The sequence below is a fragment of the Hemitrygon akajei genome, chromosome 7 (genome assembly GCF_048418815.1).
Source record: "Hemitrygon akajei chromosome 7, sHemAka1.3, whole genome shotgun sequence".
Taxonomy (NCBI): Eukaryota; Metazoa; Chordata; class Chondrichthyes; order Myliobatiformes; family Dasyatidae; genus Hemitrygon; species Hemitrygon akajei.
Window position 1 is genome coordinate 20,086,035 of NC_133130.1, and position 14,090 is coordinate 20,100,124.

At 43.1% G+C, this 14,090-nt stretch overlaps 1 protein-coding gene across 2 annotated transcripts in view; it reads right to left on the bottom strand.

Moving 5' to 3' along the window:
* The window catches only part of smyd3 (SET and MYND domain containing 3), a 998,764-nt gene that overhangs the window by 174,557 nt on the left and 810,117 nt on the right, over positions 1-14,090 (bottom strand). For both annotated transcript variants that reach the window (XM_073050456.1, XM_073050457.1), the window contains exon 7: positions 6,634-6,736. In XM_073050456.1, coding sequence (XP_072906557.1) covers positions 6,634-6,736 — 103 coding nt within the window. The remainder of the gene's footprint in view (positions 1-6,633; positions 6,737-14,090) is intronic.

Below are 14,090 nucleotides of genomic sequence, written 5' to 3' on the forward strand. Positions count from 1 at the left end.
GGCACCACTAAATAAGATGCTGGAAAGGCAATAAGGAACATCTTGACCTTTTTCCACAGTGCTGGATAGTGTTCAGAGATTTCTTTCTTCAACCAAAAGTCCTAATATGATATTTTGAACCTCAGCTTCAGCCTAAAGTCTAGTGAGATAATTTCCTCTTCTATCCTTCCTGTTTTCCTAATTTCAAATCTTCAGGAATGGGTTGATTATCCAATCTAGAATTTGGATCGAGAGAAGGTCCAGAAACTTTGACCTACTGTATCTTTGTGCCATTCACCCAGGAGGGCACAGTGTATTTGAAGATCGTCATCTGGAATTCTTCCTTTCTCTTCCAACTCAGAGAGGCTCGGAAATTGGAAAACCTTGCGCCAGCCAATGCAGCACTTAAATAGGGTTAACTTGGACAGAAAGGTGAGACGACTGATCTGACTTTGACAAGATTCACATCATTTCCTTGCAACTGAAGATTGATTAATTAAACTTTGCGAATAATTCTGACAAATAAGCAGTGCCGTCTCTAATATTTTGAGCTGATTACTAAATGAAGTATTTGAGTCTTTAACAAATTTTAACACAGCTTCAAAATACACATTAAAAACGGCTCAGGCAGTTTCCTTCTGAGAGCCATCTGACTCCTGTGTGCAACAGCAAGCGTTGAAACTGTTCACCATTCTCAATACAAAACTCTCAAAGTAGTCAAGAATTGAGAGCATGGGACATTGATTTTACTTACGGCTGTGATAACAGTATTTAATTATTTGTACAGCCCATCATTTGGGTTTTTTTGGCGACAAGGTGCTGTTTGTGAATTACATAGTGAAAATGTTAGGTACAGCTTTTCTCAAGAAAGTAATAACCCCACAGTGGTGTCCTGTCATTGACGGTGCCCCGTCTGTTGCATAATTAAGAAGGTTGATGAGCAGGATGTCCTTGTCTTTGAAAAATGGCTCAACATCCTGAAATATTGCTTCACCTTTTATATCTGTTTCTAGTCTCCTTGCAAATAACAACTCTTAAAACATGCTTTCATCTTTTATGAAGCAAAGATTTGTGGCCTGGCAGAGTTGACTCATCTAACTACAGAGCAGATTCTGTTGTCCTAAGAATGTTGCACAATGCATCTTCCACGTTCTCAGACACGTCATCTATTTGTCTTGGAAGAGGGTTGTCGACGAGTGGAACTGCATTAATTATTTGGTTTGGTGACTTATGCAAAACTACTCAGAACCTCCTTTACTGCTGGAGGGATCAGTTCTTAACTAACGGCATGGAACTTTCCAGATGTAGCAATAAGCAATGAAATGTTGTATGAAGCACACAAACCATCGCTGTTTAGTTGTGAGGTGCTGGCAAACATGTTTTAAAGTGCTCTCTGTCCCTGAAGATTTCACAAAGTGTCTGAAGCCAAGTTTGCGTTATCAGGGTGTATTTGTTTCAAATGTTGAAGGAGCCTAGGTGGTTTCTTTGCTTCATTTGAAAAAGAAATCTTTTTTTAACCCGTCATTCACGTTGGCTGCTGTTGGTTGCTGGGTGCTGGTACAAATCCATATTTTAGATATTCCACACTACACTGTCTACACTTATGACATCACCATAGCTCAATTATAAGACACAGATAATCAAAAGCTTATAATAAATAACACATTTCTTAAATTAAGCCTTTAACCCCAAGCAGCCCTTGCTAGCGAAAGCCCTCTTCCCCCACTCCCTTTATCTTTATTGCTCCCTTAGAAACTCCTACTGACCCCAGGAGGGTGATATTGCCCACTTTGAGAACCGCTGCATTTGACCTTTCTTTCTCTAGGCCAGGAGTTCCCAACTTTTTACACCATGGACCTTTACCATTAATCAAAGGATCCGTGGACTCCATGTTGGGAACTCCTGCTCTGGGCCCTAGAAGGGTATAGGTCACAGTAAGGCAAATGGCATAAGCTCAGATAGATGTCTTGGTCAGCCTGGCGGAGTTAGCTTGAAGGTACTGTTTGCATGCTGTATAACATTGCAACACTCACTGAGAAATTGAGAGTCAGCAACTTTAGCTGGTTGGGAATCACCGGGTAAGGGCAGCAGATTTGTCGGAACTCTGTTGCCCGTGAGTCTACAGGTGGCCTGGAGGCCAGTCACGGGATTGGAAGACTGTTTGTGTGGGTAGTTGGTGGATGGCTGGGAAGAGGAAAGGGGCTTGTTTGGCTATTGTTGTTTTGCCGCTTCATTGTTCTGCCAAGCACTGTGGGCAGATGTGGCAAAGTTGTTTCCCATGGTGGGGGAGTCTAGTACGGAAGGACATGACTTAAGGATTGAAGGGCACCCATTCAGAACAGAGATGCGAAGGAATTTTTTTTAGCCAGAGGGTGGTGAATCTGTGGAATTTGTTGCCACGGGTGGCAGTGGAGGTCAAGTCATTGGGTGCATTTAAGGCAGAGATTGAGAGGTATCTGAGTAGCCAGGGCATCAAAGGTTATGGTGAGAAGGCGGGGGAGTGGGACTAACTGGGAGAATGGATCAGCTCATGATAAAATGGCGGAGCAGACTCGATGGGCCAAATGGCCGACTTCTACTCTATTGTCTTATAGTCTTATGGTCTTATGCTGTTTGTGCCAGAATGTGTAGGAAACCCTTGCAGCTGACCCGGCACATCCTTAGGTTAGAAACATAGAAAACCTACAGCACAATACAGGCCCTTCGGCCCACAAAGCTGTGCCAAACATGTCCCTACCTTAGAACTGCCTAGGGCTTACCCATAGCCCTCTATTTTTCTAAGCTCCATGTACTTATCCAGGAGTTTCTTAAAAGACCCTATCGTTTCCACCTCCACCACCATCACTGGCAGCCATTCCACACACTCACCACTCTGCATAAAAAACTTACCCCTGACATCTCCTCTGTACCTACTTCCAAGCACCTTAAAACTATGCCCTCTCGTGTTAGCCATTTCAGCCCTGGGAGAAAAGCCTCTGACTATTCACTCGATCAATGCCTCTCTTATCTTGTACACCTCTATCAAGTCAGCTCTCATCCTCCGTCGCTCCAAGGAGAAAAGGCCGAGTTCACTCAACCTATTCTCATAAGGCATGCTCCCAATGCAGGCAACATCCTTGTAAATCTCCGCTGCACCCTTTCTATGGTTCCACATCCCTCCTATAGTGAGGCGACCAGAACTGAGCACAGTACTCAGTGGGATCTGACCAGGGTCCTATATAGCTGCAACAATATCTCCCTGCTCTTGAACTCAATCCCACGACTGATGAAGGCCAATACACTGTACGCCTTCTTAACCACAGAGTCAACCTGCGCAGATGCTTTGAGTGTCCTATGGACTCGGACCCTAAGATCCCTCTGATCCTCCACACTGTCAAGAGTCTTACCATTAATCCTATACTCTGCCATCATATTATGACCTACCAAAATGAACCACTTCACACTTATCTGGATTGAACTCCATCTGCCACTTCTCAGCCCAATTTTGCCTCCTATCAGTCCCACTGCAACCTCTGACACCCCTCCACACTATCCACAAAACCCCCAACCTTTGTGTCATCAGCAAATTTACTAACCCATCCCTCCACTTCCTCACCCAGGTCATTTATAAAAATCACAAAGAGTAGGGGTCCTAGAATAGATCCCTGAGGTACACCACTGGTCACCAGCCTCCATGCAGAACATGACCCGTCTACAACCAGTCTTTGCCTTCTGTGGGCAAGCTAGTTCTGGATCCACAAAGCAATGTCCCCTTGGATCCCATGCCTCCTTACTTTCTCAATAAGCCTTGCATGGGGTACCTTATCAAGTGCCTTGCTGAAATCAATATACACTACATCTACGGCTCTACCTTCATCAATGTGGTTAGTCACATCCTCAGAAAATTCAAACAGGCTCGTAAGGCACAACCTGCTTTTGACAAAGTCATGCTGACTAGTCCTAATCATATAATGTCTCTCCAAATGTTCATAAATCCTGCCTCTCAGGATCTTCTCCATCAACTTACCAACCACTGAAGTAAGACTCACTGGCCTATAATTTCCTGAGTTATCCCTATTCCCTTTCTTGAATAAGAAGCAACATCCGCAACCCTCCAATCCTCCAGAACCTCTCTCATCCTCATTGATGATGCAAAGATCATTGCCAGAGGCTCAGCGATCTCCTTCCTCACTTCCCACAGTAGCCTGGGGTACATACCGTCTGGCCCCGGTGACTTATCCAACTTGATGCTTTCCAAAAGCTCCAGCACGTCCGCTTTCTTAATGTCTACATTCTCAAGCTTTTCAGTCCACTGCAAGTCATCCCGACAATTGCCAAGATCTTTTTTCGTAGTGAATACTGAAGCAAAGTATTCTATCAGGCAGGAACTTGGAAGCATAAATTGGAAACATATGTTCTCAGGGAAACATACGGAAGAAATGTGGCAAATGAGACATGGAAAGGATGGTAGGGTACAAGATCCTTGGTGCACAAAGGCTGTTGTAAATCTAGTCAAGAAGAAAAGAAGAGCTTATGAAGGAAGTGTTTGCTACCCTGAGACAAATTAGGGTGGTAAATCTCTAGGAACTGGCAATGTGTTCCTTTGGACCCTATGGCAGGCAAGTGCAGAAATTGACACAGATTTAGTAAGGCATTTGACAGAGTCAAGAAGGTTCAGTCACTCAGCATTCAGGATGAAGTAGGAAATTGGATTAGACATCGGCTTTGTGGGAGAAGCCAGAGAGTGGTAGTAGAGGGTTGCCTGACTGGAGGCCTGTGACTAGTGGTGTGTTGCAAGGTTTGGTGCTGGTCCTTTGTTGTTTGTCATCTATATCAATGATCTCGATGATAATATGATTAACTGGATCAACGAATTTGCAAATGACACCGAGATTGGGCGTGTAGTGGACAGTAAGGAAGGCTATCATGACTTACAGAGGGATCTGCATCAACTGGAAAAATGGGCTGAAAAATAGCAGATGGAATTTAATGCAGACAAGTGTGAGGTTTTGCACTTCGGTAAGACCAACCCGGGTCAGTCTTACACAGTGAATGGTAGGGCACTGAGGAGTGTGGAGGAACAAAGGGATCTGGGAATACAGATCCATAATTCATTGAAAGTGGCATCACAGGTAGATGGGGTTGTAAAGAAAGCTTTTGGCACTTTGGCTTCCATCAATCAATGTATTGAGTACAGGAGGTGGGATGTTATATTGAAGTAGTATAAGATGTTGGTGAGGCCTAATTTGAAGTTTTCTGTGCAGCTTTGGTCACCTACCTACAGGAAAGATGTAAGCAAGTTTAAAAGAGTGCAGAGAAAACTTACAAGGATGTTGCCGGGTCTGGAGGACCTGAGTTATAAGGAAAGATTAAATAGGTTAGGACTGTATTCCTTAGAATGTTGAAGACTGAGAGGAGATTTGTTAGAATTGTACAAAATTATGGGGGAATAGATAGGGTAAATGTAAGCAGGCTTTTTCCACTGAGTTTGGGTGGGACTACAACTAGAGGTGATGGGTTAAGAGTGGAAGGTGAAAAGTTAAGGGGGAACATGAGGGGAAACTTATTGACTCAGTGGGTTTTGAGATTGTGAAATGAGCTGCCAGAACAAGTGGCCCATGAGAGCTCGATTTTAATGTTTAAGAGAAGTTTGGATATGGAGGGCTATTGTCCTGGAGCAGGTCATTAGGAGTAGGCAGTTTCAATGGTTTCAGCCTGGACTAGATGGGCTGAAGGGCCTGTTTCTGCACTGTATGACTCTACAGCAAGAGATCCCTCTGCTAGCCACGATAGCCTACCTTGCTGTCCACTACACCCCCAATCATATCAGCAGGAAAGTCCATTGGCTGCAGTCTCCCATCATGGCAGGACTTGTACGTGTCCAGTTCAAAGAAGAGGTCTGGACACTATCCACAGTGTAAACTGCCTCTTCCAAAAGCTCCCTCTGAAAAGCGCTAACAGGCTATGAAAAACAAAAATCTTATCGCCATGTTAAAAGCTCATTCCCCAGGCAGTCAATCTGATCAACCATTCTCGTTCGGACCCCAACCAACCCTCTCTATCTATACCCCTGTCACTTCACCACACTGTCAGTACTCTAAACCATTTTTATAATGCTGTTTACATTGTAAATACATGCAGGTATTCATATATTTATACACATTTTATTCATAAATGTACTTTAACCTCTAACTTTATCTAATTATTTATTAGAAAGTAAGATTATTTGACATAGGAACATAATTAGGCCATTTGACCCTTTGAAACTGCTCTGCCATTCAATTATGGCTGATTTATTATCCTTCTCAACCCCTTTTCCCTGCCTTCTTCCCATAACCTTACAAGAACCTATCAACCTCCATTTTAAATATACTTAATGACTTGGCCTCCAGAGCCGTCTATGGCATGGAGTTCCACAGTTTCATCACTCTCGGGCTAAAGAAGCTCTTTACAATTGTTGAATGTTGTTCTTTGTTGTACGTCACACCCTGACCAACACCATCACAGCAAATTCCCTCTATAACATTGATGAATAAAGGTGATCATTGATTTCCAGATCTATAAGGGTCACTGAGCACAGGGGTAATGAATAGGGTCTGATAAGACATAATCCATAAACAGCAGAGATCTTTCAACACATCCACATGTAGACATCATCATATTTAAAAAAATCACCTCTTCACCCTGACGAATATCTTGAACAGCACGAAGCTGGAGCAATTTCCCTTCGAAGACCATCACGCAGTTTGGGTCACAGCTGTGGTTCAGCAGAGACAGGCTGTAGAGAGGCAATAACATGGTTCACTTCAATTTGTTAGCTTCCTTCAGAATTCAAAGTCTTCAGAAATCTTGTGAATTATTTTTAAACTGGGATAGGTGCTTGTCATTTACATAAACAATTTGGATGAGAATGTACAAAGTATAGTAAGTCTGGAGAGGATGTGAAGATAGACGGCATTGTAGACAGTGAAGATGATAATCAAAACTTACAAGGAGAATCTGGAACAGCTGGGTAAGTGGGCAGAGGAATGGAAAATCGACTTCAATCCAGATAAGAGTGGACCATCACAAGCCTAGCTGAGAAAGGTAGAGAGTTGGACGAGGGGCTATCAACCCCATCCCATAAAAATCCCAGAGATACAGAAACACTAACAGAAGCTCTAAAGACCTCATCCCTGGGAGAGGAAAGATCTTCAAAGATTTGCTACACCTGGGGACAACTTGAAAGACTGGCCTGGGATAGAGGAGTTTGGCAAGCTGCTGTCAGTGGCCTACTATGTTCCGGTAGTGGGGGTGAGTTTAAGTAATTAAGTCCAGAGAAGTGAAAGGCATTGTGTTTTGGAAAGCAGGACTTTTGTAATGAATACACTTAGTGGTCACTTTACTAGATACCCCCTGTACTTAATAAAATTGCCACTGAGTGCATGCTCTGGTCTTCTGCTGCTGTAGTCCAACCACTTCAAGGTTCAACGTGTTGTGCACTCAGGGATGCTCTTCTGCACACCACTGTTGTAATGTGTGTTTTACACTTAACCATAGGAGCAGAATTGGTTCATTTGGCCCGTCAACTCTGCTCTGCTATTCCTTCATGGCTGATCCATCATCCCTCTCAACCCTATTCTCCTGCCTTCTCCTCGAGAATTTGAGTTACTGTTGCCTTTCTTCCAGCTTGAACCAGTCTGGCCATTCTCCCCTGACCTCTCTCATTAACAAGACACGTTCGCCCACAGAACTGGCATTCTCTAGATGTTTTTTGCTTATTGCACCTTTTTCTGTAACTTCTAGAGACATGAAAATCCCAGGAAATCAGCAGTTTCTGAGATACTCTAACCATCCTGTCTGGCACCAACAATCACTCCTCTGTCAAGGTTGTTTGGATATTTGGTTATTGGGTTATTCTTCCCCATTCTGAAGTTTGGACTTGCAAATTTCTACAGATGTACTATGGAGAGCATTCTAACTGGCTGCATCAGCATCTGGTACGGAGGGGCCACTGCACAGCATTGGAAATAACTGCAGAAAATTGCAAACCAGGCCAGCTCCATCATGGGCACTAGCCTCTACCTTAAGAAGGTGGCATCTTCTTATTCCTACCTTCAAGGAGGAGGTCCAAAAGCCACACTCTCAATGTTTTAAAAACAGCTTCTTTCCCACTGCATCAGATTTCTGATTGGACAATGAACCCACGTATACTACCTCACTACTTTTTTCTCTCTTTCCTCTCTTCTTGTACTACTTATTTAATGTAACATGTTGCTGCAAAACAACATATTTCATGGCATATGCCAGTAATATTAAGTCTGATTATATAAGACATTAGATCATAAGAACTGAAGACATCAGAGCAGAATTAGACCAATCGGCGCATTGAGTCTGCTGCGGCATCTAATAATGGCTGATTTATTTTCCCTCTCAACCCCATTCCCCTGCCTTGTCCCTGTAACCTTTGATGCCCTTAGTAAGTAAAAAACTATCAACCTCCACTCTAAATATAACTTGGCCTCCACAATCATTCGTGGTAATGAATTCCACAGACTCACCACCCTCTAGCTAAATAAATTCCTCCTTATTTCTGTTCCGAGGGGATGTCCAACTATTCTGAGGCTGTGCCCTCTGGTTCTAGAATGCCTCATTTTAGGAAACATCTTCTCCACATCCACTTTAAGTCTTTCAATATTCCATAGGTTACAATGAGATCCCCCCATCATTTTTCTAAACTCCAGCGAGGAAAGGCCCAGAGTCATCAAAAGCTCCTCATATGTTAACCCTTTCATTCCCTGGATCATTCTTGTGAACGTCCTCTGGACTCTCTCCAATCCCAGAATAGACTTCTGTAGATAATAGGCCCAAAAGGAGGCACCGGTTATTTCATATATATTTATGTTTGGAACCTGACAGGAAAGACATAATTAAGCACCTGGACAACACAAACACCTATGACAGGATGCTGTTCAACAACTATAGTTCAGCATTTAATACCATCATTCCCATAATCCTGATTGAGAAGTTTAGAACCCGGGCCTCTGTACCTCTCTCTGTAATTGGATCCTCGACTTCCTAACCGGAAGATCACAATCAGTGCGGATTGGTATCCTCCTCGCTGACGATCAACATTGGCACACTTCAGGGGTGTGTGCTTAGCCCACTGCTCTACACTCTGTATACACATGACTGTGTGGCTAGGCATAGCTCAAATAACATCTACAAATTTGCTGAGGATACAACCATTGTTGGTAGAATCTCAGGTGGTGATGAGAGGGCGTACAGGAGTGAGGTATGCCAACTAGTGGAATGGTGCCGTAGCAACAACCTGGCATTCAATGTCAGTAAGACGAAAGAGCTGATTGTGAACTTCAGGAAGGGTAAGATGAAGGAACACATACCAATCCTCATAGAGGGATCAGAAGTGGAGAGAGTGAGCAGCTTCAAGTCCCTGGGTGTCAAGATCTCTGAGGATCTAACCTGGTCCCAACATATCGATGTAGTTATAAAGAAGGCAAGACAGTGGCTATACTTTATTAGGAGTTCGAAGAGATTTGGTATGTCAACAAATGCACTCAAAAACATCTGTAGTTGTACTATGGAAAGCATTCTGACAGGCTGCATCACTGTCGGGTATGGAGGGGCTACTGCACAGGACCGAAAGAAGCTGCAGAAGGTTGTAAATCTAGTCAGCTCCATCTTGGGTACTAGCCTACAAAGTACCCAGGACATCTTTAGGGAGCGATGTCCATTATTAAGGACCTCCAGCACCCAGGGCATGCCCTTTTCTCACTGTTACCATCAGGAAGGAGGTACAGAAACCTGAAGGCACATGCTCAGCAATTCAGGAAAGAGCTTCTTCCCCTCTGCCATCCAGTTCCTAAATGGATATTGAATCTTTGGACACAACCTCACTTTTTTTTTAATATGCAGTATTTCTGTTTTTGTATGTTTTTTTAATCTATTCAATATACGTAATTGATTTACTTGTTTATTTATTATTACTAATATTTTTATTTAACTTATTTATTTTTCTCTCTGCTAGATTACGTATTGCATTGAACTGCTGCTGCTAAGTTAACAAATTTCATGTCACATGCCGGAGATAATAAACCTGATTCTGATTCTGATTCTGAAGCTCTAACAAGTGCAAGGAAGATTTATGAAAATGTTGTCTGTTTCTAAGTTTTATGACCTTATGATTCTTACGCTCTTTTGCTAGATTTTTGTTGGTGAATGCAGATTGGTGAGGGATTTGCCAAGCCATGAGTTTTCAGATTATGGCCATCCACACTTATACAGTTCCTGAGATCTCAGGACAACCCTCAGAGTGGAAGTACGTCACCAAACCGCCAACCTTTTGATCCTCTCTTCCATTCATCAAGATCATAGCTGATTTACTACCATAAAAGACATTAGACCATAATTAGAGCAGAATTACATTATTAACTACTAAGGGTGTTATGGGTTATGGGGAGAAGGCAGGAGAATGAGGTTGAGAAGGATAATAATTCTGTCATGATGAAATGGCAGAGCAGCCTCAATCTAATTCTGCTCCTACATTTTATGGTCTTTTGACACTATTTTACATCATCATCCCCATACTCAATCTTCATCACTTCAATGCTGTACTTCACCTCCAACAAGCCCCACCACTGGAGAGGAACTAATCTGCGGGGCAAGATGAAACTGTTAAACCACTGTCACCCTCTCTCCAGAATGAGGACCACCTCAACCTCAAGTCCACAGGAGCATCTGTGCATGTGCACACTTGGAGGCCAAATTCCAATCCTTCACTGAAGTGTAGGAAAGATCAGCCCTTACACTCCGACATCTGAAACCAAAGAATCTCTGCCAATCTGCCCCGTCCGTAACACTGCCTTTGACCATGAACATCCACATTGAGATCTGGGAAATCAGGGACCATTTTCCGTATTTTAGGAGATACTTCTCGACAAAAAATGGGGCATTGGTGGCAAAATTGGCCACTATTTCCAGCACAGGTTTAACCAGACTGAGGATAGGTGTGGGACACGGGTGAAGAATACAATAAAGATCAGCTGCATTTGTCACATGTACATTAAAACATAGAGTGAAATGTGTCGTTCATATTGACGATGTACTGTGGGCAGCTCACAGACATGCTCCCAGCGCCAACGTAACATGCCTACAACTTACTGACCCTAACCTGTACATCTTTGTGATGGGGAAGGAAACTGGAGAACCCGAAGGAAACCCACAGGTAAGGGGCGAACACACAGACTCCTTACAGACAATGAACCCTGGTCTTACACCTTGCACTGCAAAGAGCTACACTAACCACTACACTATTGTGCCTCCCTTCTACACCACAGTGATCAATAAAAACTGAGGTATGCAGAAATATCTTCTCTCCGAGGGTGGTAAACTTGTGGAATTCTGTGTCCCTGACTGTGGTGGAAGCTGGATCATTAGATATTTTTATAGTGGACATCGATAAATTTTTGAAAGAGGGAAACACTATAAATTAGGTGAAATATTGAAGGGGAACATGAGGGGGATCTTCCTCACTCAGAAGGTGGTGAGATTACGGAACGAGCTGCCAGCAGAAGTGGCGGCTGTGGGTTCAGTTTCTGCATTTAAAATAAATTTGGATAGATAAAATGAATGAGAGGGTTTTGAAGGGCTCTGATTCAGGTGCAGGCCGATGGGATTTGGCGGAACAATAGTTTGGCACAGACAAGATAGACTGAATGTACTCCATGACTGAATCTGATGAAGGTATTAAGGGTTGTGGGTAAGTGGCACAGAAGAGAAGTTGAAGCCAGCGTAGAGCAGCCACAATCATACTGAATGTCAGGGCAGGCTTGAGGACCTCTGCTCCTGTACCCTCACGTTCAAGTTCTGGTGCCTCACACTCTGTCTGGCTCTGTCGTGGGCAAAGTACTGGAGAGTTTAACATCGGTAGCTGAGCGAAGGGCGCTGAGTAGGCTACGGTCAATTATGGAAAACCCTGAACATCCTCTACATAGCACCATCCAGAGACAGAGAAGCAGTTTCAGCGACAGATTACTATCGATGCAATGCTCCTCAGACAGGATGAAGAGGTCAATACTCCCCAATGCCATTAGGCTTTACAATTCAACTGCCAGGACTTAAGAACTTTTTTTTTAAAGCTATTATTAATGCTTTTTGAGTTAGTGATTTAGATGCATATCATATTATTACTGAGTTAAGTATTGTATGTAATGAGTTTTTGCTACAACAAGTGTATGGGACATTGGAAAAAATGTTGAATTTCCCCATGGGGATGAATAAAGTATCTATCTATCTATCTATCTATCTATCTATCTATCTATCTATCTATCTATCTATCTATCTATCATCAGCAAGCCTGTGGTCCACAAAGCAGCAGTGATGCTCGTCTTACTGAATGCTTCAAAGACACAGACAACCCAAGGTGGACATCTCAACTCAAAGGAGAAGTATCACCAATGCTGTCTCTAAATCCACGGGTGGAATATCAAATGCTGGCTACGCATGGTTAGGGTTATTGAATTGTGGACGTGCTCTGGTGGTGGCAGAAGTGTGGTGACATTTACGGAGAGTGCAGCGCAAAACTCGTTGATTTGATTTGACACAAAATGGTGCATTTCACTGTATGTTTCTATGGATGCATGACAAATAAAGCTAATCACCTTCTTCTCAACCAGGCCGACATCTCCAGCATTTTGGGTCTGATCTCACTCAACCAGCTCCAGCTGGCTGGCCACACTCTCCACAAGCCTGACGAGTCCTGAAAGGAGCATTCTAATGAACTTCCACAACAGACAGAGATTAAACAGAGGGCAAAGAAAATGCTTCAAGGATGTTCTCAAGCCCCCTTTGGAAAAATGTAATAGCCCCATTGATACATGGAAATCCCAAGCCCAAGTCCACACAATGTGGAGAAGGACCATATAGTATGGGGTCGAGTCGCCTGAGTCTCTAGCACAGGAACATAGGTGGATACATGTAAACAGTGGAATAAGCACACGAGATCTGAAGAAATAGTTGCTGGAATCTGGAGCAATACACCAGATGTTGGAAGACTTAGTAGGTTAGGCAGCATCAGTAGAGGGAAATGGACAGCTGCTATTTCAGATCTAGACCCTTCACCTAGACTGGGTCTTGACCCAAAATGTTGACTGTCCACGTCTCTCCATAGACGCTGCCTGACCTGCTCAGTTCCTCCAGCATCTCGCCCCTCGTTTCTGAAACAACCTACCAAATCACTCCGTGAATCCTGCAAAAATCTCTTCAGCAACCCACATTGTCATTAAATCATCTTTAACCTCCAGGAATCTGCTTCAGATGAGGTTTCTTACTTAAAAGGTCACACTATAGGGAGGGAAAGCCTTGGTGTTTAAGGTTCAAGCTGTGCTTGCATGTACTAATAATGGGCACCCGATTGTTGAGCCTTGCTCTATTTCAATAACCTTCTCACTTTTCAGCAACACATTCATATGCAAGTCACTTCAAAATATAGGGCACATCCCTCGTGAGTGTAGGTTACAAACGGCATTTTATATTCTGTCAATTAAAACTGAAAGCAGCCATTAATTATCTCAACCCTAAACAGTGAAATCCATGTAATCCATTTAACTGAAGCTTAGCGCTGCTGAATTCATTAGGAGTGCCGTGTAAATACAAATTCCCTCTCCTTCTTTACATAATAGCTCCGATAACAAAGGACTTCAGTGAGCAATGATGTGCCTCAAGGAGGAGAGATTTTCTAACTCAAGTAATGACAGTAGCAATTTAACAATAAAGCTGCATGCTTGCCAAATTAAATTGCATGTGTTTGTACCAGGACTTTTCCTGATGCAGCAAACTTCATACTGGTTGAGACTGATAAGCTTAATGTGAACAATGTGCATTTTGCAGATCAAGGCTGCCTCGCATTGTCATTCTACCAAGTGCCCTGCAGTCCCACTGTACAAAATCACCTTGACAACACACCGCTGGACCTTTCTACCGAAGTTAGTGAAATTTTTAAAAAAATTTTAATTAATTGAGGTACAGTTGGGAATAGGCCTTTATGGTCCTTCCAGCCACACACCCAGCAATCGTCATATTTAATCCTAGCCTAATCTCAGGACAATTTACAATGACCAATTAAACTACCAACC